The sequence below is a fragment of the Taurulus bubalis genome (genome assembly GCF_910589615.1).
Source record: "Taurulus bubalis genome assembly, chromosome: 5".
NCBI classification, from domain to species: Eukaryota; Metazoa; Chordata; class Actinopteri; order Perciformes; family Cottidae; genus Taurulus; species Taurulus bubalis.
The window spans coordinates 19,349,697-19,371,379 of record NC_136593.1 but is presented as its reverse complement, the minus strand read 5'-3'; the positions used below and the strand labels follow the sequence as shown (position 1 = coordinate 19,371,379).

The 21,683-nt window shown below is 41.6% G+C and overlaps 2 protein-coding genes across 2 annotated transcripts; one reads left to right on the top strand and one right to left on the bottom strand.

The window, feature by feature from the left end:
• Positions 1–1,854: 1,854 nt before the first annotated feature.
• zhx3a (zinc fingers and homeoboxes 3a) lies at positions 1,855–6,106 on the top strand (the record flags this gene model as incomplete). The annotated part of the gene is made up of 2 exons (XM_079218451.1): positions 1,855–4,565; positions 5,106–6,106. 2 exons carry the CDS (start codon positions 1,855–1,857, stop codon positions 5,137–5,139), a joined length of 2,745 nt encoding a protein of 914 aa, XP_079074577.1. The 3' UTR covers positions 5,140–6,106.
• Positions 6,107–7,330: 1,224 nt separating this feature from the next.
• Positions 7,331–21,627, bottom strand: top1a (DNA topoisomerase Ia). Its single transcript, XM_079218452.1, has 21 exons — positions 21,510–21,627; positions 21,015–21,039; positions 18,748–18,844; positions 18,477–18,579; positions 17,766–17,806; positions 17,581–17,673; positions 17,394–17,466; positions 17,129–17,217; positions 16,859–16,974; positions 16,631–16,752; positions 16,393–16,515; positions 13,782–13,969; positions 13,554–13,698; positions 13,093–13,236; positions 12,699–12,884; positions 12,549–12,617; positions 10,313–10,427; positions 9,981–10,108; positions 9,088–9,182; positions 8,848–8,997; positions 7,331–8,668 (listed from the first exon to the last, which is right to left on the bottom strand). Exons 1-21 carry the CDS (start codon positions 21,522–21,524, stop codon positions 8,566–8,568), a joined length of 2,220 nt encoding a protein of 739 aa, XP_079074578.1. The 5' UTR covers positions 21,525–21,627; the 3' UTR covers positions 7,331–8,565.
• Positions 21,628–21,683: the final 56 nt, after the last annotated feature.

The window sequence follows — 21,683 nt, the reverse complement described above, 5'->3', positions numbered from 1 at the left end:
ATGCGGAGAAGAAAGAGGTGAAATGTTGCAAGATTGCAGAGGCCGTATCCATCCTCATGACTGGAATTTTATAAGAAGGGAAAGCTTGTGGATGTGGTTTGCTAATGGATTTGTGCACCCAGGGATCTGGGGATTGTGTTCGTATGCATGCATGGGACGCCATGCTGCTTGTTGAACATGTGAAGGATAAAATCGTTTGAGCCTGCAGCTTGTAAAAGGCTTCAATAGGTTTGCAATAACCTTCTCAGCCCTTATGAGAATGTTCCAGGCCCTTAATTGTAGTGTTGTTGGCCGACTGCTATGACACACACACACACACACACACGTCACCTGATTTCTCTTCTTGACACAACATTATGCCGGGAAGGTGCGCTGTAACGTCCAATGTAAAACATATGGCTCCCATCCAAGTGTGGCAGTAAAATGCTCAATCTCTCCAGCAAAGTCATTTGACCTTCATATGTCTGCTTTACAATATCAAACCAAAGACAGACAAGACATCACCACCCCATGGAACATTTGTTAATCATATAAGATCAATAAATGTCCCCCTTTTAAGAAAAAAGACAATATTTAAAACAATTATACCTGTACCGGTGAGACTAGTTTAGAAAATATTTTTGGAGACAAACCCATACCTGTTTGCATATTTCTGCATATTTGTGGTTGCTGCAGACAATGCGGAACAGCTGGTAAGGTTAGCGACACCCGACACTATCAATTGTGAGTGGTGAAGTGCGTCCCACTCAATAGGTGCAAAGTCTCCAAAGTAGTCTGCGGATTATATTTGTTTACTGATATTTCTTTCCTGGAGGTAGGCAAAAGACATCTGGCAACAAGTACACAGATTCAAACACAACGCATCACATTTATGTGATGTTAACTTCAGTCTTAGTCTCGGTGCCAGACTGCTTTATTATTACATGTTTTAGCTTTACTCAAAATGATTGTGGGCCCGTGCCATCACTAATAAGAGGAGCCCAAACATATGGCAACAGTGAATTAGACTGTCATTTCTGATTTCCATGCTCTTTTTGTACTAGACAGAAGTCTGTAAATCCGAGTAAATAACCAGAACGATGACAGGCTGCATTGATAGAAGAAGTGTGTGTAGGTGTGGTGACCTAAAAGGTTTCTATTATGTTTCTTTGCAAATTTCCTTCATATATTTAGCATGAAATATTTTTCAACATTTAGGGAATCAGCCATAATGTTGTTCATGAACTCCAAAGCCATATTAAAAACAATAATGTGTCTAACGGGCTCGATCTACTTTACTTCTTCTGGATATTGTAATTTAATGTAACCTTCATATTTGATTATTAGCATAATGCAAAAGGCTTCTTTTTTTAAAGCAAAGCCCTCGGCTCTTTTAGTTTAGCGCTGTAATTGCTGATAAATACCACCTACACTTATCACACTGTACCTCCGCCTACACTTACAACCCTGTGTGGGCCTTTTAGCTTCCTCTACATCCTGCTTACTATAGTATGACTATTTCATGTTTTTATTTTTCTGAAAGCAGTGACTATAAAACTTCTATCCATTTAGAACATGTTTTGAATTTGAGTCTTTTTCTTGTGCCTTGTTTCTGTAATGATTAAGGATGGGCTGAGAGAGTCACATGTGTCTCTTTTTTTGTACTCTTTCCTCAGAGGTTCCCTGGGAGCTGTTCAACTTGTCCATGTGACAGGAGTCCTGACCTGGCGGAGGGCATGAAGCAACACTGTGATATCATAGTGGCTGGTCCATGACACTAAACTCCATTCAACCCTCTCCACTCTCCACCCGCCCTCTGTTCTCATCATACCGAACAAGCAATCACTCACTCTCCCATCTACACAGGGCTGCACAATGGCCAGCAAGAGGAAATCCACTGTACCCTGCATGATACCATCCAAATCCAAACATGTGCGTGAGGAAATCATACTGGGCTCGCTACCAGAACTCCTACCAACAATCCCAGAAGACAGCATACTCAGCATCTCTGGAGAAGAGCCTGGCCATTTCTCTCACAGCTCCTCCAAATCTGATTGTGGCAGCGAGGTCCAGAAAGGAGGTACATACAGCTGTCCAAAGTGCCGTTTCGAGGTTAGAGATCTAAACTACTTTTTGGATCACATGCACAATTGCCACTTAGACTTCAGGGCTCAGCCCACTTTCTACTGCCTGAACTGTGGGGTGTCCGTTGTCCGCTTTGAGGCTCTGGCACTGCATAACGCTACTGCCCACCCTAAGATAATGGAGGGGTTGGCCACTGCCTCCCTAACTGTCAACAAGAGGGATGGAGTAACAACAGTGGAGCAAAGCCTCTTCACAGACAGCGGAGAAGTCTACAAAGAATCTGGGATCTCCCTCACCAAAACACCGATTGCAAAGATGATGAAAGCCAAGGGGGAACACAAAAGGATTGTGGTTTCTCACACCGTGGAGGTACGGAAGATAGACACTGGAAAGGATGTAGACTCCAGCATGCTGACAAATGTGCCTGAACTCCAAAACGGGGCTCTCAGTCTTTCTGGCCCCCCAGCTATGCCGAGGACCACTGTCGCTCATGTGACTAAGACGACAGTGTCCAATCAAGTCTTTCACCAGCACACTCCCTCCCTTTACTCCTCCCCTTCCTCCAATAAAGACCTTCCAAAGGTGATGATCCCTCTCAGCAGCATCCCCACCTATGATGCCGCTATGGACACCAGCAGCTTTCTCAAGACATCCTTTGGCAAGTTCCCCTACCCGACCAAAGCCGAACTCTGCTACCTAACGGTGGTCTCAGAGTTCCCAGAAGAGCAGATCAAACTGTGGTTTACTGCCCAAAGGCTCAAGCAGGGCATAAGCTGGTCTCCTGAAGAGATTGAAGAGGCCAGGAGGAAGATGTTCAACACAGTGTTCCAGGGTGGAGCGCCCCAAAAGCAACCTGCTACACAACGGCACGTGAATCACATTGTAACCCACCACACTGTCCATGGAAGCTCAAAAGGACCAAACTTTCAGATGGCCAAATTCCCCTACGGCACTATGAAAACCGGGCCTGGCGGAGTCACGGCCACACAGACGAGCATGTCCACAAACCCAAATGTCACTCGGGTTTCGTATTCTACTCCAATTATCCCCCCAAAGTTTCCATCCGTAGTCAGAACAGCACAGGTACTGACCAAGAATACTCAACCCACTGTGGAGCCGGACAAGAGCAACGGCCTCGGCCCGGACATGGCTGGAAGCAGTGGTTGTGTCAGTAGCACCAGCAGCAGTCGAAGCAGCAGTAGCAGCAGTAGTTGCAGTAGTAGCAGCAGCATTAGCAGCTATTCCGGCAGTAGTAATGGTGGTGAGACGGTCACCAGGAAACTGGTGCATAACAGCAGCCCAACCAACAGCATCAACAGCATCGCCACTTGCTCTACCAACATAAGCAATAACGATGAGCACTGTGCTGCTAATGCCAACGAGAAACCAAATGCCCAAAGCAACAGCTTACCGATCGGATTGGAAGGTTCAAACGGTACCAAGAGTCAAGTGATCATCAATAACACCAGCAAATCCAACTTCACCTTTAACAATCACAACAGCGGCACCATCAGTCCACAAGAGCAGGCCCATGCCGCGAAGCCTGATGACGAACGCAACAACAATCTCCACAAGACCAACAACAACAGCAGTATTAGCAATGAATACCCCAGTACTACCTGTAATGACAATGTCCCGAACCTGAACCATACCAGCGAATCCCCACCTGAAAGCACCAGCAATACTGTCATTACAAAAAGCAGCCCATCTACTTTAGATGAGGGTAAATGCAACCAGAACTTTCCAATAAAAGGTATGTCAATCTTACAGCAACTCATCAAGGACGAGGACCCGTTTGCTGAGGACAGAAGCTGCCCAGAGCTGAAAGTTGATCCCATCAAGATCAACTTCAAGAGGGTGAAGATGAATGAACCAGACACCACATCTGAGATTGTACACCAAGAAAATAAGTCTGAGATAACCGAGGTGTCTACTTCTCAGCCGTCTTTCTCGCCCCCCTGGGCCAACAAGACCCCCCAGCAACTGCACATCCTCCGGCAGGTTTTCTACAACACCCGCTGGCCCAGCAGTCAGCAGTACGAGGACTTGAGCGTCAAGACAGGCCTTCCGAAGTCAGAGGTGGTGCGCTGGTTCAGCGACAGCCGGTACAGCCACAAGAACGGGCACCTGAAGTGGCTGGACACCTATCAACGACCGCCTGCTGTAACGGAGGAAGTGAAGAGCCCCGGAGAGGCCGGAGACGCCGGAGACGAGTCCCCAAAGAACTCTCCAGTGGCCAAAAATACATTTGTTGAGCAAGACATGAACAAGCACCTTGAAGGAGACGCAGGACTGAACTCAGGGCAGCGGGTTGTGTGGCAGGATTCATACTCACCGCTGCTGGGTCTGATGGGGTCCGAGGGGATCGTCGAGCGAGGCCGAGTTGAGGAGTCAGCGCAGCCAGGAGTCCTGCAGGATCCCTGGTCCGAGAGCGCAGAGGACCACCAGCAGCCAGGGGACAGTCAGTCACTCATTGAACAGACCGATGCCAATCAGGCCAGGTACTTCAGTCCAAATGCTTAAATTACAAAGCGTGATAAAAGCTCCCTAAAGTAAGATACTCCCCTCACTCGCAGCCTCTTTTTTTTGTTTTACAATTTACAAGCTTAGCGCTATTTAACAATCAAGACAACAAAGTCAGGTGGAGGGATAAAAGCATGACAGCTTGTTGTTTGTAGTCGTGGTTGCGTGATGTACAGTAAAAAGGAGGCAGGAGAAGTGTGTACAGGTGCTCATGCTGAGTAGCTTATTCAGGCAATCAAAGGTCTGTGTTTAAGAAGCTATTTTTAGATAAGTCGAAGTCTGGGCTGTTGAATTATAGATTGGGAGCGCATGCTAATATATGTGAATAAATCATGACGATTGTCTTTGGTGAGATGGATTTCCAAGAGGGGAGTTAACCCGTATACACGCATCTTTTTACAAGGCTCCCTCCCCAGAAGTGCCTTCCTTGTACAACAGTAATACAATACAATAGGAACTTTCATGCCACCTCCTCACGACTTGTTCATGTTGTGTGTTTCTGTGTGTGTTGCTGACAGGGATCGCCTGAGGATGGAGCTGCTGGAGGTGTGATGAAGAAGAAGCAGGCCCAATCCCACCAGAGGAACATGACGTTTAAAGGCTGGTTTGCTCCCCTGGCCGTGGTCTAAAAAATAAATTAAAAAAAGTGTGTTCATAATGACAGCAGATGTGATTGTAGCTGGACCGTTGGACTCTGACTGTAACTGTGAATACCCCCCACCCCTCCTCCTCCTCTTCCATCACTTCCTGCCATCGTCTAAAGAAAGAACTTCTCACCTTTGAGTCCTGTGATGTTTAAGCCTTTCATGCTTCTTTGTGGTTGTGTGGGGAGGGTGCACAATGAGGTCAGTACGAGGGATCAAAGAAAAGAACGAGAAAAGACGCACACTGACTGGAAAACTGACTTGAATGAGGGAAGATAGGATAGGATAGGATAGGATAGAACCGGGAGATATCGTTGTTGGGTCAGAGGGAGAAATATATATATATGATTGAAACTGCACTAAAGAGGGTTTGTACCAACTGGACAAACAAACGATGTGTCAAGGAAATGTTGTTGTTGGCTTTGTGATATTTTTTACTTTTTTAGCAACCAGTACTTCAGCACTGCCTTGAATTTTACTTTTTCCGTTATTTGGTTTTTCAATTCTATTTACTCTTCTATAGTCACTGTAAGTCCAGATGCAATCAAACATGGTTTATTTAGATCTGTATAAATGTTGGTGATCACTTTGCAGTTCAGCTACACGCAAGAGACTATATACAATGCACTAATGAAGACAGCAATGCTCAACACAGAAAAAAAATAATCACACTGCCCCACAGCAAAGGTATTGACGCTGCGTCAAGATCAATACACTACACTGCCCTGCAAACTGAACAGAGAGAAGCCTGCCACGCTAACGTTGCCTTACTCAGCTCTGTCCGTGTGTTTTTATGACCTGTCTGTCCATCACCTTGCTTTCCAGCTACTGTGCTGTCTTTAAAAAAAAAAGAAAAAAAAAAAAACATGCCAGTGCATCAATGGTCACTGTTCGTCTATATCTGTGAGAAAAAAAAATAATAATCTTGTGCTGCTTTCTGTACACTTGGAGATGTTTAACTTTAAGCTGTAATTGTATCAAATATTGTTACTGGCAAAATGTTGTTTAAAGCAAAATTATCAATTTGATCCCAAGACACTGACAGAGTGAGATATTGTGCTAGCTAGAGAGCCAAATGAGGAGATCTTTGCTCTCCTCTGAATTTTCTTGTTTATATAAGCATACAGTCACTACATAAATCCTATTAAGCTGCATCTTTGTCAAGCTGCTAATAGCTAAGAACGGTGCTATACCATCCAAAGTGAAATTGGAGGTTGATCTCCTACCAGCAGTGTATGCACTTGTGTCGAATGTTACAAATTTATTTTGGTTTGAGATAAATAGAATCTGGACTTACGGTGTTATGATCACTTAAAAAAGAAAAAAAACTTTTATGAAATGGTCTGATCATAAAGCACTGTTGTATCATCCTTTCTACACTTCTGAATCTTTACAGAATAAACTGAATACTCACCAAGCAGTAATGTCTCATTACTGCTCAGCACCTTGCACCAGGAGTGAATATGAATTATGCCAGGCACACATTTCTAATTATTCAGCGTGATGAATGTGAGACTAACATACAATAAACTCGTATTGGAGGAATGCATACAGCCCCACCTGCTGGTGCGCAGCTGATGATACAGCTTGAGCCGAATTACACCGACTGGCAATGGTTGCAAATGACCCATTTATCTGTCTGCAAGGTAATGTGAGGTATTTAGCTGCACGTTTGTATGCCAATGGCGACCAGAACGTCTACCCATAGAAAGGTGTGGCCAAAGAAAGGGGCAAGTTAGACAAAAATAATAATAAAGCACAGGATAGTAAGGACTCACACCATGGCTCAATTTACAATGTAAAGTATTCTTTAAGAGTGGCTTAATTTACAGATACAATCTATGAAACTAATAAGTGCTAAATCTGGCACATATTGCTTAGAAGTCTAAGCTCATCTCACAATTTGAAGATCAAATCCATTTGTCAAGCAAATACAAGGACGCTGCGACTGTCTATCAAGAGCTCCATAAAGGCGGCACGTCCAAAAGCACCGTTGCTACTTAGCGCCCCAGTTTTTAGAGCCGAGTGACGAAGACACACCCTCCAGAATTAAAATTTCCTAAAATGTTCATGGGTAAATCCAAACAAAAAATGCATAGTAAATGTACTTGTAGGGTTTTATTCATTTTCCAACCTACAATGAGCATAAAACTCACGCATAAAACATGATCAAAGGCTATGACAAAAGATAAAACAGGAATAAGATGTTGACTTTACAGCTACTTACATCAATTTTCCTATCATAAAAGTGGAATAAAATGAACTGATAAAATTCACATTAAATGTTACATTATTTTATCCTGAATCTTTACACCATAAAAAGAAAACTGCCTAAATTGTAACAGATTGGTGATTTTTTTTTTGGCAAAGATGAAATCTCTCACATACCCTTTCTGGGAAGAAAACACTTTCCATTTAATGACTTAAAATACATTATAATAGCATTATCTTCAAGTAACAGATACGGGAGTTTTTTTTCCTTTCTGGGAACAATTGTTAAATTAAGTTAAAATCAGATGAGACAGAGCTATGCAGAGAGATCAGAGGATGCTTGAGATTTAAAAAAAAAAAAAAAAAGGACACAAATGATTGGTTCACATTTACACTGTAAAAGAAGTCCCTGATGGAGGCTGTAAAACATATTCACATTCTGCTTGCTTAAGTAAATATTGACATGGTTGCAGTATTTTCCTCTTTGCCTGCTAAAACATCCTTTTTCATGCTTAACAATTCAACATAGTCCAGTTTAGAATATTCAACCAATCAATCAATTTCATGGCCGAGCCCCTCATACACACACATGCACGCACACAACTCAAGCTCAGATTTCATATTTCCTCGAAAGGCGCGTGGGTGTAGTTAAGGAATTCATTTGATTTTAACTTTGTCTATCAAAATATAGAATTCATTAATAATACATGGGAGGGTTAAAATACAGAGCAAGTGAACAGAGAAAATAAAATGTTACAAAGCTTCTTTTTTTGTTGCTGAATACAGTAGCGATAGGACCACAGAGTTCAAAGTTCAGGCAAGTTTTTTCCCCGAGGAGAGACAAACTGTAAAAAGGTCTTCCAATTACTGGGACCATGCCTTGATGCTCAGTTGTGGGTATAGTTCAGCCTTGATTCCTGATCTCAGATCAGATGTTTAGACTACCCACAACACCCTGCTGCCACTTCATTATGGCCTCATTATCTCGTCGCCGCTGTTTTCCTGCTCAAACTGTCTGAAATTCCTGATCAGGTCGGGCCATCGAGCAAAATTCAGGTAAGCTAAAAAACAAGTGTCCGATAAAAAAAAAAAGTGTATCATAGTTAAAACCACAAAATGGGATTTAAAATTCATAGTCTTCTTCTGCCATGTCCATGGCCCAGGCAAACTTCTCACGCTGGGTTTTGTTGTAGATCTTCTCCACGGGAATGCTCCACTTCTTACACCTAGATACAAATGAGGATGGGCAGCATTCATTTTAAGCACAACGCGCTTCATTGCATTACTTGTTAAATTATGTCAGACAACCAAATCCAGAGAGTGAAAGTAAAGTTTAACTATTTTCCCGAAATCTTAAAAAAAAAAAAAAAAAAAAAAAAAAATAGTTTCAAGTATGCCATCTTACCAAGCCACAGAGATGCGAGGGTCCAGATAGTTGAGCTTGGACGTGCCGAGAGCGATCTGCTTGTTCTCTTCGCGATCGGTTGCTTGAACCTCCATCCTCATCAGCTGCTCTTCTATCCGCTCAACCGCCTTCTTCCTCGTCTCCACGGTCCTAGAGGAGCAGAGCAGCACGAGGTCAGTGAAAGGGCTTGACAGAAAGGGCTTGTAGACATTTGTCTACAGCAAACCTTTGGGTACTTACTTTTTGGATTTTTCATCTCTCCGTACTTTGGCATCCGCCTTGGAGCTCTTTAGTTCTCTCTTGGCATCAGAAAGCTGGTCCCTTTTAGCGTCAATCTAAGAAAAAAAAGAAAAGAAAAAACTGATTAGTTTAAAAGAAAAGCTGATTATTGTTCTTACAAAATAAAAATAATATGGGCCCATGAACGTTATCTATAATAACTTGAATATGCCAATAACAATTAGAGAAATTCAAAGCTGGACAAACTGCAACTAACAATTATTTTCTAGATTAAATAAATTGGTTTACTAAAATGTTGGAAAATGGTGAAAGATTCCCATCCTAGTTTATCAATGTCCATCTTCTTGGTCCAAACTCAAATATATTCAGTTTAATATGTTTGAAACTCAGGAAATCTCCATATTTAAGACTCGGAAACCGCATTTCCTGCCATATTTATGTGAAAAATGCTTCATGGCAGATTGATTATAGTTTGATCAAAAAAGTGCATCTCTGTGGCTCACTGGGTCGGGCGTGTTCTATGAAGGCTCAACCCGCCACAACCCTGGGCCGGAGGTTTGATTCCTGCCAGAGGCTCTTTGCTGCATCTCCTTCTCTCTCTCCCACCCACCCCCCCTTCCTGTGAGTCTCACCATCAAAATAAAGCTAATGTCAAACCAACTTCAAGCGCTTTCTGGACCAAAAGACCATCTAAATGTTTCCCCTTAACATGTCTGGCTACTGTGTTAGACAATATATTTTACCCAATTCCAGTTAGAGCAGAATCATGCAATGAACACAATTCAAGCATCCTTACTTGAACTTGATGCTAAACAACTGACAAGATATAATTTTGGTGAAATGGGAGACGAAACAAAAGCAAGCGTCAGAAGAAGTCAAAAACACATGTTAACCTTAGCCTGCAGGTTCTGCATAGACTTCTCAAATGTCTTTGGTGCAGCCCGCTGATGGTTACACAGGATGGCCACAGCCCTGTTGGCCCGGTTGTAGGACAAGATCTTGGCTGGAAGGTTCTCTTCCGCTTGAGAGAGAGAGACACAGAGAGTATGAGTTTCCTGTTTGCGGATTGATTCATTATAGTACAGATGAAAGGCCTTTTCAATCCAAAGCAAGTACGGATGTAAGTTTTAGTTTACACCTTCCATTTGTCTTTACATGGGACTAAATTAATCTGAGTCTAGTGAAAATGTGGTTTTAAATCCTTCGGCTGCAGGTGGAGACGTACCACTTGTGAGCTGCTTCAGCTGTTGTTGCAGCGTTATCGAGGCGTTGTAGGTACGGAAGACTTTGGCCGTCAGTCCTTCCATCAGCTCCTGAAGGTGCTTGTTCAGAACAGAAGTCTGGGGGAGAAACAATGAAACAGTTTTTTGAGTGCTAAAGAGAGAGACACCAGGGCCTGTACTACGAAGCAAGTACAAAAATACCCTGGGTATCTATGTTATCTTGCTTCATTATCCTCAACAACTGTATTCCCTCCAAGTGTTCTTACGACAATCACCAACCCGGTAAATCAACCCATGGTTTCTCAATCTGACTGCGCACGTTCACATAGAAAGGGGCGGTGTTTGCAGCACACGACTAATCGCAAACAGATAAGTCTGTCAGCAGAGCTGCATGTTTTACAAACAAGGAGCAAACTATAATATTAGACAAAGACAGAAGTTAAACACAAAACATATATGCAGCTTACAAAACGCAGGAAGACTTTAAAAATATTGACCAGTGATCTTCAAGGGGCGGGGCTTAGCACAATAGCCCCAACTCAACAGGGCCAATCACAAAACCCGCAGGATGTGTACAAGTACCTGGAACATACCTGGTCATTCAAATTGAGTGCTACAAATAAAAATAAAAATAGCATTTCACAACACAGACTATTTATCAGTTTTTCCAATCAATACAAAATGTGCAGGATATGTTGAATCTTTTTTCAAACATGTGCACAGGCCAGGCACAAACGCGGCAGAAAATTGACAGCTTGTCCAAACATCACCAAACCTGCTGGTTATTTTTAGTGAAGCTGTTGAAAGGCATCCCCAAACGCCAAGAGACACGATTGGCAGGACTTTGGCGTATGCAATTATTGAAAGACGGCATACATCGTCATGATAAAACAAGTGTGTTATTGGTCCCACTCCTTAAGACAGAATTAAGCCATCTGAAGTGACTTTGTTCAGCTTTGTGAAGCCCGCTTGCTGCCGCCTTTGATATGACAATTTATCGGCTTCCTTCTGTTAAGTAAAATCAATTTATTTATAATAAATAAAAAAAAGGGACTGGAACCCAGAATGGCCATTTGTGTATTCCGTTAAGTTAATGTGTAACTTAGATGTATTTTCCTAGAATTTATACTTTATTCATAATAGTGTATGACAATTTTAGCCTTTCATCTGCATTGTGACACGGACTTTGAGCAAATAAATAGCATGAAGAGAAAAAACACAATTCAAAGCCGTGAGTAGGTTTACTTTCATAAGGCATTATAATCACCCAGAGCATAAATGAAAGTGTCTTTAGCAAAGTAATGTAAAGCAAACACGGCAACGTACGGCTCAAGCAACTGCGACACATAAGTGAAAATATGATAAGAGAATATATACAGATTGTTTTTAGCAAGTATATTAAAGTAATATTTAGCACCATTATATTGCTGCTAGACCACCCTGTTATGGTGCACATTGCATGCAGGGGACCAAACTTTTTTTATTTATACTTCACCAAGTAATATGGACAAAAGCAGAATATTTTATGACACATGTTGTGACTTCTGGGAATTTCATAAATGTCGACTTTACAACACTCTGGAGCCATCGGAAAAACACGAGTCCAAACAATACATGACGCCTCGTTCATAAGATATGAGCTACTGCTTTGAATTACCGCAGATTGTTTTGCATTCGTGTGTCCATCTCACACGTGGTTGCAGCTGAAAGAAAGAGGCTAAAATATTGCCCTACACGCCATAGGACACATTCATTTAATGGAAAACACAAACGTTATTATGGTCAGACCTACTTGTGCTCCAGATGGGCAGCAATATCCTACATATAAGACTATTAATTTAAGCATTCCTGCAGGTTAGCAATTTCTGCCAGCTGTCCTTTCTGCATTTGGCAGTATAATCTGTGTTGCTTTTAGCCTGCAGGATGAATTTCACTTCTTTGTATTGATTATCATCTCAAGACAAGCGCACCAAGCTTAGATTTGTCAGCCGGTTAAAAAAGCTCTATTATCATTCTGAACATAAATATAGTAGCAAACGATTTGCTATGAAAAGATATAATGAAGTCCTTCTGTGTGTTGCTATCCTAGATTCTCCTTTATATAGCATGCTTTTAGTGTGTGCCCCTAACCTCTGGTATTTTAGGAACCCTCTTCTCAAATAATTATGCAAAAGTGACATTTTCTTTCCCTGCTAAAAAGCATTTATATTTGTTATCCCCAGGTTATGTCTTGCTTACATTCAGGCGATCAAACAGGTCATCATCAGGCTCCTTGTTCTCCATAAACAACTGAAGATTCTTGAATACCTAGAAAAGAGGCAGAACACACATGAATACAGAAGCAACGTTTGCATCATGAAAAAAACAAAACTGATTTACAGTTCTTACCCGTTTCTCCACAGGGACTTTGTTGTAGTAGCGAATGGAGTCCTTACCAAGGAAGTCAAACTCCACCACAAACTCTTGACCATCGTTCTCTGGATAGAGTTTGATGTGTTCAACTCTGACCGAGCAGCAGCCCACTGTGTCTGCCGTTTCTCCTTCCTCCTTCTCATTTCCTGCTCTCAGAGCCAGCTAGAGTACATCAGGACAGCTGGATTAAAGTCGGCTTACAAAGACATTACCCTCCCTGTGGCTAGTGTTTAGGAACCCGCTAAACCGCCACAATTAACAGCCATTGTATTAAAAAAAAGCTCCCAAAAGCTTTATACACTCAGCACAATGTGTGAGGAATAATGTACAGCAAGCCAGTCGTCATTTCAAATTGCATGATGCACCTCACCTTGTCGATAAAGTAGAGTGCCACAGCCCTTTGCCTGATCCTCATCTCCTTAGACTTCCAGTCCTCGCGGTACTGGGTTCTGATACGGTCCACACATTTCTTCAGTCGACGAGCAGTTTCATACTTCTGCCAGTCCTTCTCTCCCTGCAGCCAAACAATCAGTAACGAATAAATTAGATGGGGCCATGTTTCAGTGTCACTATGCACTCTTATGAAGACAAATGAAATTAGGTTTTTGCACAGTACATCATGTGACAGCGTTGTCCCAATTTTTACAATCCCGTGGCGCAAAATGTATTTTTAACAGATTGTAAAAAGGCCTTGAAAAGTAACGATGAAACATTAACTCAGTGACAGATAATGCATCTTCGAGATGAAGTTGCCATGATATGTAGCCATAAAGCCCAAAAACTATTTTAAACCAGGTCTAAAACACCTTGTGGTGCAGCCCCTCAGCCCACCTTGATCCTCGAGCTGGGGTTCAGCATGATGTATTTGATCGAGCCTTGAATGTTCTCCGTCCACGACACCAGCCAAGTGACCTTGTTGTCATGACGAACCTCTTTCCACTTAGTGCCTGGGGGAGGGTCTGGGTGCTTGGAGTCCCTGTGAGGAGCACATGAATGAAACATGTCATAGTTATGCTCACTTATAACATTAATTCACAAGCGAGGGAAAACAAAACTTACTTGCTGCAGTTGACGATGACATCTCTAGGCCTGATGCGACGTTTGAGCATGCCCATTTTAGGATGGTCTCCACGGCCGCGGAACAGGCCCGGGGGCTCAATGCGGAAGTTAGCAATACGTTCCCTGTGGTTGTCCATGATGCAGAAGCCGTACAGCTGTAAGAGCCGCTCGTTCTCCTCCTTGATTTTCTACAAAAAGGGAAGGAAACATAAGATCCATCTTGTTAGCATCATTCATTTTAAGAGTCACATTTTTTAAAAAGGAACTCACTCTGCCTCATTTGCACTTTCATATTTTGAAAGTGATACTTATTCCAGGGAGTGCATTTGAATAATTGCATATATAATTGAATATTTGTCAAGCTGCAAGAGCGAGGGGTCCCTCCATACTTGATCAGGATTTTGCACTTTTGGTATTCACGTCAAACCATGCGAGCTAGATGGGGTAAGAGTGTATCTGCACCCTTCCTATTGACCAATGGCGTCCGACAAGGTGGAATACTGTCACCTGCTCTTTTTAATCTGTACATGGATGACCTTTCCAAAAAGTTAAAAGGTGTAAAACAGGGTGTATGGTGGGAGAAACTCTTATTAACCATCTGATATACACTGATGACTTAGTGGTCCTGTCTCCTTATAGCACTGGGTTACAGCAACTGCTCAGAGTCTGCTCAAGTTATGGGCTGCACTATGACATCACATTCAACTTTAAAAAGAGTGTTGTCATGATTGCTAAAACAAAAAAAGATCAGAAGCTACAGTTTACCTCATTTTTAATGGGAGACCAGCAGCTGAATGTGCTGCACAAAGTCACATATTTGGGCCACATTATTAGGGATGACTTAATTGATGATGATGTGCAGCGGCAGTGTTGCAAACTTTATGCCCAAGCCAATATGCTGGCACGTAAATTTTGTATGTGCACAGAAGATGTTAAAACTGCTCTCTTTAGAGCCTACTGTACTCCCCTCTATACAGTAAGGCTGCAACTTACGATTATTTTAATAATCGATTCATTATTTTTTTCGATTAATCGGATAAAAAAATGTTTTTATCAAAAAAGCGTTCATTTCCAACCCTTTATTCTAAAACAGAAGTGACAGTGCAAAACATCTTCAGAAAGTGCACAAACAGGTTGCTCCTTGAACATCCCTGAGCTGTTAATTAAAACAATAAAATGGACTAACACTAAAAACATACACATGTATGCTTTACATCTGCCAAATGTGAGCCCTTTTTACTGTAATTGATCCCTCCAGAGGCTGCATTTACATACCCTGCTTTATCAATATGTATGAAATACTGGGACAGAGGGAAGCTGCTCCATATAGAGCGTCCTCTTCCTTAACTCTTTCATTCTGGGTCTCTTATGGCCACGACGTCACGTTGTTGGCAAAGCCCAACTATGTGATTTGCTTCATTCTACTTTGAGTAAAAAAAAAAAACCTGCCGCCAGATCCGCCGGTGTCCCGGTTTAACGTTAACGAGTGACAGCGTGAACTGAACCAGACCGGGGGGTGACGGCATGTTTCATCACGTTACGTTTTTTTACAAGCAAGACTGAACTGTAACGGAACATAACGGAACTTTAACGACAATACACAACCCAAACACGTTAGCTAACGTGATAGCAAGCTGACTAGCTTCCATTAAAAACAAGTTTGAGGAACATGAAGACGCTGATTGGCCAAGACTCGACTCGTCAAAGATCTTATATTTTTGAGAACATCACAATCTCAGCTTTTCTCGTGTCTCACTCCAATCTCAGAAACGCTGGCCGGCCAGTTGCTCTGCGCCGCTCTTTTTTTCTCTTCTCCGCGACTTATTGCCCGGCGTAATAATCGCGCGACACAACGAATCGATAATGAAATTCGTTGCCAACACTTTTGATAATCGATTTTATCGATTCGTTGTTGCAGCCCTACTATACAGCACACCTGTGGTGCAGGTACAGCAGAGCAAAAATTAAAAAGGATTCAGGTGGCATATGATGCTTTTAGAATCTTGATAAAACTTCCCAGATGGGCAAGTGCAAGTCACATGTTTGTGACTCAATGTTCCCACTCTTCATGCTGTTTTGAGGAATTTCATGTACAAATTTAAAATGTCGACTGGATGAATCCGAAAATGTAATTATAGAAGCCTTGACCAAGCCAACCCAGCGTGATACAAGGTATTTTTCTTGTCTCTGGAAGCATTGGAACAAGTGTCTGTATGTCTTTAACCATGAGTGACTTTTTAGCTAATGATTATACCTGTGTCCTTGTATTGTATATATTGTTGTTGTTCTGTTTGTTGTTATATGGACTTACGAGTCTGAAATAAAATAAAAGAATAAGAACTTTACTTGAAAAATACTGCCAAAAAGTAGACGTTTGTATTTCAAAGGAATTTTTATAACCGATTTCTTCAGATCCACATCACAAAAAAGTTTTGGATTAGGGTTGACTTAGACAAAGGGTGTAGCTGCCTAGCATTTTATCAATTATTCAACAACTATGGAATTAAACATAAGGCAACACAGGCTACATTGTCCTGTATGGCTGGTTGATATATCGGGTGGCCCACTATATTGGCGTTGCCACTAGTTTTGAGACGATGTAATGCTTTACCAGTTTTGCGTCCTTCGACATGGCCTTCCTGGCTTCAGACTGTGCCTTGAAGTATTCACTCATCTCATTGAAGTTGCACTTCTTCAGGTCTGTGATCTTAGCCTTTTCCTCTGCAGACATTTCCTACAGTCGCAAAACACAGTACACTCAACAGAAATCTTTGAATAGTCACTTCATAAGACTCTTCTAATGTCACAAAAGCTGTGTAATTTTATTCACAAGTGCCTTTTCTTCCTACCTTCCTCCAATCTTTAAAGAAGTTTTTGCGGAAGACATCCTTTGTGGTGTACTCGTGGTCCAGCATTTTAGCAAAGAACGTGGCCACCTCTTCTGCCTCTTGGCTTAGCTTCATGTGCTTACCTAAAAGGCAACAAAATAAATCCATTGTGTTTTGTCCTCCAGAAATGATATTGCATGGTTTAACAGTATAGTGTTTGACTGACTCCATTGAGAAATGCAATCTTACCATCATAGAAAAATTTGACATGATTAGGAAGAGGCTCGTACGGTGCTGCCAAAACAGGTCCTTTGTGTTCCAGAAACTTCCATTTGGAGCCGTCTGTGTATCTCTCTTCCTCCCACCTGGAATCAACCAAAGAATGCAATCCAATAAGGAGTTTGAATATACCAGAGAAACTAAAATCATTACTCCATCCAACAACGTAACAACACTTGCTCCACCCCCGCATCGATAGGCATGTAGGTATCGTTCAGCTGGCTGGCATGAATAACTCACCATTTCCACTTCTCCTCTGGCTCTTTCTTTGCCTTCTTTTTTCCATCAGTGACTGCTCTTTTGTTTTTTGTCTTTTTGGGCTTGATATCCTGTAAACAATTTTTTATTTTTAAGGAAGAGAAACCAAGTCATTTTTCTCACACAAATGGCAGAATCAGCAAAAAAATACATAAGCCACTGGTTGTGTTTGAGAAAATATAGAAGTAATGGGTCCTCTTTTCATCATTTAACAAAAACGCCCAGAACCAAGCTGGCATTCGCTTACCTCTTCGTCTGGTTTCCTTTTCTTGATCTTCTTGTCATTTTCAATCTTAACTTTTTTGGGCTTGAAATCAGAGCTGAAAAACAACTTGTGTTACAAGTTTGGTCACAGACAACTTTTCAAAATACCCTAACCCTCTTTACTTAGACACAGAGGACATACAAGAAGCTTAATTGCAAAGGCCACTCACTCATTATTGTCATCCCGCTCTCTTTTTAAAGACTTCTCATTTTTAGGAGAGTGGTAAAAATTATCCTCAGGCTCAGACTTCACTTGTGGAGGGCTGCAAAAACAAAATCAGAAATGGCTTCATGTAAAAATACATCTGATGGTAGAGTAAATGCAGTTCTTCGATAAATATTAAAACATACATACCTGGCAAAGCCATTCTCTTTTTTGATTTTTCCATCAAGGGGCTTAATTTGAAAGATGCACACAAAGTTGTTAAGGGGAAAATCTTGTAAAACAGACATGGCAAATGATAGGTCTGCATAATAGAAGCTTAATCAAAGTAGTCGTTAAATACTGGAATTTTAGTACTTAGCATAAGACAGTGTTGGTTTCGAGCGGTAGAAGACCGTTGAAGTCGCCCACACAAAAAACTTTAAGTCGACTAAAACAGTATTGAGGTGCCAATTCTGTCTGATCTCAGACAAAGAAGCAAGAGCATCCAAATTGTTTCCCTACATGGATTCAAAATACATTATATAGAATTATAGAGGGATGTCCAAGAATGAGTCTGATATCATACACAAGTTGCCCTCAGCATTCACCCTATTTGCAGACCAACTGAGTATACTTTATTTTTTTGTGTTTCTCAAAGGCGAAACATCAGGGGGAAAAAGTGTCATGTGTAGTGATTCATTTTCTATATTGTTTAATCATATATACTGGCTGGCCATACATATCAAATATTTTATAATGTAAACCGGTGGGAAATAAATGTATGTTGTACATGGCAAGTCAGGTGCTTGTGTATCATGCGACAGAGCTTCATGTCGCAGAATGATTCATGCTGAACCCTAAAATCATAACATGCACAACCACATGTGCATTCCTCCATGAATCATGTGCATGGTAATTTACCTTCTTCTCCTTGTGCTTGTCCTTGTATTTGTCTGCGCTGCCATCTTTGTGCTTCATCTTTTCCTTCTCTCTGAATTTTTTGTCAGAGGAGTCCTTGTGATCACTGGAGTTAAAAAAAATATATACATTTTAAAAATGTATTACGGTTGTTTTACCCTCCCCGATTGAAAACAATAAAAACATAATACTGCCATGATCAAGTGGTATGTCTTATCCCCTTTGAGCAACTATACCACCAGAAACATGAAGAATCTGGAAGCACACACCATACCTGTTGCTATGCTTTGATTTTTCCCGTTCCTTATCCTTTTTGTGGTCCTTATGTTTGTGTTCCTTCTCTTTGTGCTTGTCTTTATGCTTGTGAGAGTCTGAGGAGAAAAACAGTGTCACCTACTTCAAGAGTGAAAGATATTGACTGAAACAACCCAACAATGGACTAAAGAAATGGTAGGATTGTTGAGTGTATATTATAATCATTATGGCTATTGTACCTAAATGTAGGAACTCAAGTGGGAAAGACTAACAAAAGTACAGAACACTGAGCAACACAAACTCAACCAAAAATTTGGGACGAACTAAGTCCCCCCCACAGAGTTTTTCCAGGTAAAAACATGAATTAAATGGCTAGACACAAGGTCTGAACATGCGCCACCGTCTGAATGTCATGCACAAAGTAGACGGAAAATGTATTGCACAGTGGTACAGCACCACCTACTGCCCATATAAGCCTCATTGTTTATGAGACGATATGAAACAGACGGGTTGAAACATGTCAGTGAAAAATAATTCATCTTTCACCCTCTTGTAATTTGTAACGCCACAGCTGGGGGGGGAAATAAATCGTAGTGAGGGACGAATGGCAATCATCAAAAGAGCAAACACCCAAACTTTAACACCAGCTATAGACCTGTTCAGGAGCAGAGCTGAACGGCCTAAAAATAAATTGTCCATAATGTTCCCCATGTACGCCAGTGTCAAACCAACCAACAGCATACATGTTCAAGTTGAAATTTGATCACCGAGTGATTTGATCTCAAAGAATAAATAAGGTCAAGACAGACTTTGAGCTTTACCTTGGATTGTTACATGCATCATAGTAAATCTAGTTGACTTTGTTATCTACGATTTGGAGAGTTGATTTGTGCCATCCTCAGATGGAAACAAAAATAATTGTAATACAAGTTCAATGAATGGGAGCTTTTGCACACATACTGTAGCATTTTGAGCAACACTCAACAGTTCACAGATGAAATAAACATTTAACTGATGTGATTGACTAGCAGATAAGCTGTGCTAAACCATCATGTATGCACAAAGTACAATTTGTGCTGGTAAATGGTTAAGTGCTGACAAATGTCTTTTTTTTTTTAAATCCAACCAGAGTTAAGATGCTCTTTTAAAAAAGCCAACTTTGGTAGTTAATTGTATGAAGTTAGACAGTCTAGTGCGGCAGCAATTAATATCAGTCTGGCAAGTACAAGTGAAGTAAAGTAGTTTTCCCCCCCATTTCTGGTGAATGAAAACCAAATAAGTAGACTGCTACAGTTGTGCAGATGATTTTAAGCATTCCAGATTCATAAAGAAATAAATCTCAGATCAATAACCCTTGCGTGGCTGCGAGAGTAATTTATACAGACAGCTGAATCACTTCACTAAACCAGTTAATATTTTGCCCACAGTAGTTAAGTGTTCATAAAGTGTATATCAAAGAAAAAAAAATATTTGTCCTGCTGAACTGTAATTAAAGAAAACCCACTAGTTGTCTTTGTATGGGTGGTGCCCACCTTGCATGCTTGATACAGGTTTCTTGACTTTTAAACAGAAAATTCCTAATAGCATGAAATATTATTTTTTAAACTCATGTTATACTTTTAAGATGGCCAAGATGCTCAAATAAACAAATACGTCGCCTTAACTTGTGTGACGATGACTTAAAGTTGTTGACATGATGCGTTGACAGTTAAATGTGACTCCAACTTAAAACGGTTCACTTTCTCCTATACTACTTTAGCTATAATAAAAATAACTCACGCCATTAAAAAGCGTTAACAGTCGTGTTAAAACCAGACTCCTTGGTCACTGCGTGAGCTCTCAATGAAGCGCTATGCCTTCGCATTGCTCCTCCACACAGCCGGGTGAGCTTCATAGCCTGGGTTCAGCTCGCAGTAGTCAGGCCGCTACACCGAAAAAGAAAATGGCGCAGAGACTAAGTCCTCAACCCCCAAACCCTCACTTTCAGGTGAGAATTATGACACTAAAAAACAACCATAAAGGCATTAGGATAAGATAAACTGATAAAACACCTCTAGGTGTGTACCAATAATGATTCGCATCGAGAAAATAGCGATCGGAAAAGCTTTTATTAGACCTCCCTTTTGAACAATAGGCGCTTGGGAGTGAGACAGAGGACTTAGTCTCTGGACGCCATTTCTGTCCTCTATCGAGAACTACCGTAACGTTACATCGGAGCGGTGAAGACATGTCAGAATCTGAGGAAAAACATCCCTGTAACCTGCTGGCTTTGTGTCACAAACTTACCATTGAAACGAGGGCCACAGTCAATCTGAAAAGAAACCACAAACAGACGGGTGTTAAATATTGTGGTGGCTAACTAACTTTGAACTTGCTGGATAGCAACGGGAGTTTGGTAGCTGCTATGCTAGCTCTGCTAGCTCAGTCCACTGGCTCTCAGCACTGCTAGGCGGCTGACACCGACGCCGCGGCGGCTAACGTCGGCTACAGCTAACGCCACATTAAATGTAGCGTTAGCCCACTTTTCCCCGGAGTTAATGCCCAGCCACTCAAACACTAACCCTAACCGGACAGCCCCTCTCCGTCACACTACTAACACAAACGCGACGAGACGTGTCAGAAAGCTGTTAACAACAAAATGAGTTCGCGTAACGTTACACATACACTCGGCTAACGCGCGCTAGCAGCCACTGTCTACAGTTAGCCAAGTTATCTTGACCAACCAGGCACATGAAATGGTAGCAATACATTGTAACCGTTCGTCACCGGAGGTGCCATTACCTGTTCCCCACTCATTTCCTACGTGTTGTTTGATTGAAACGTATCAAAAACGAGTAACGTGTAGTATGGTTACCACACGCCGGCGAGGAGATGCAGACAGAATGAAGAAAAGAAACAGTTGTGTAAGATATTTAAGTCCCGATTGTGCACTAGTGCGCATGCGCGCCCGGTTTA

Excerpts from the sequence above, each read along its gene's own strand:
- top1a (XM_079218452.1), bottom strand. Across the intron at positions 18,845-21,014 it reads CTGTGGCCCTCGTTTCAATG|ACTCTCACAAGCATAAAGAC; the intron begins GTAAGTTTGTGA and ends TTTTCTCCTCAG. Across the intron at positions 17,467-17,580 it reads GAGCGGGATGACAATAATGA|CTCTGATTTCAAGCCCAAAA; the intron begins GTGAGTGGCCTT and ends GTTGTTTTTCAG.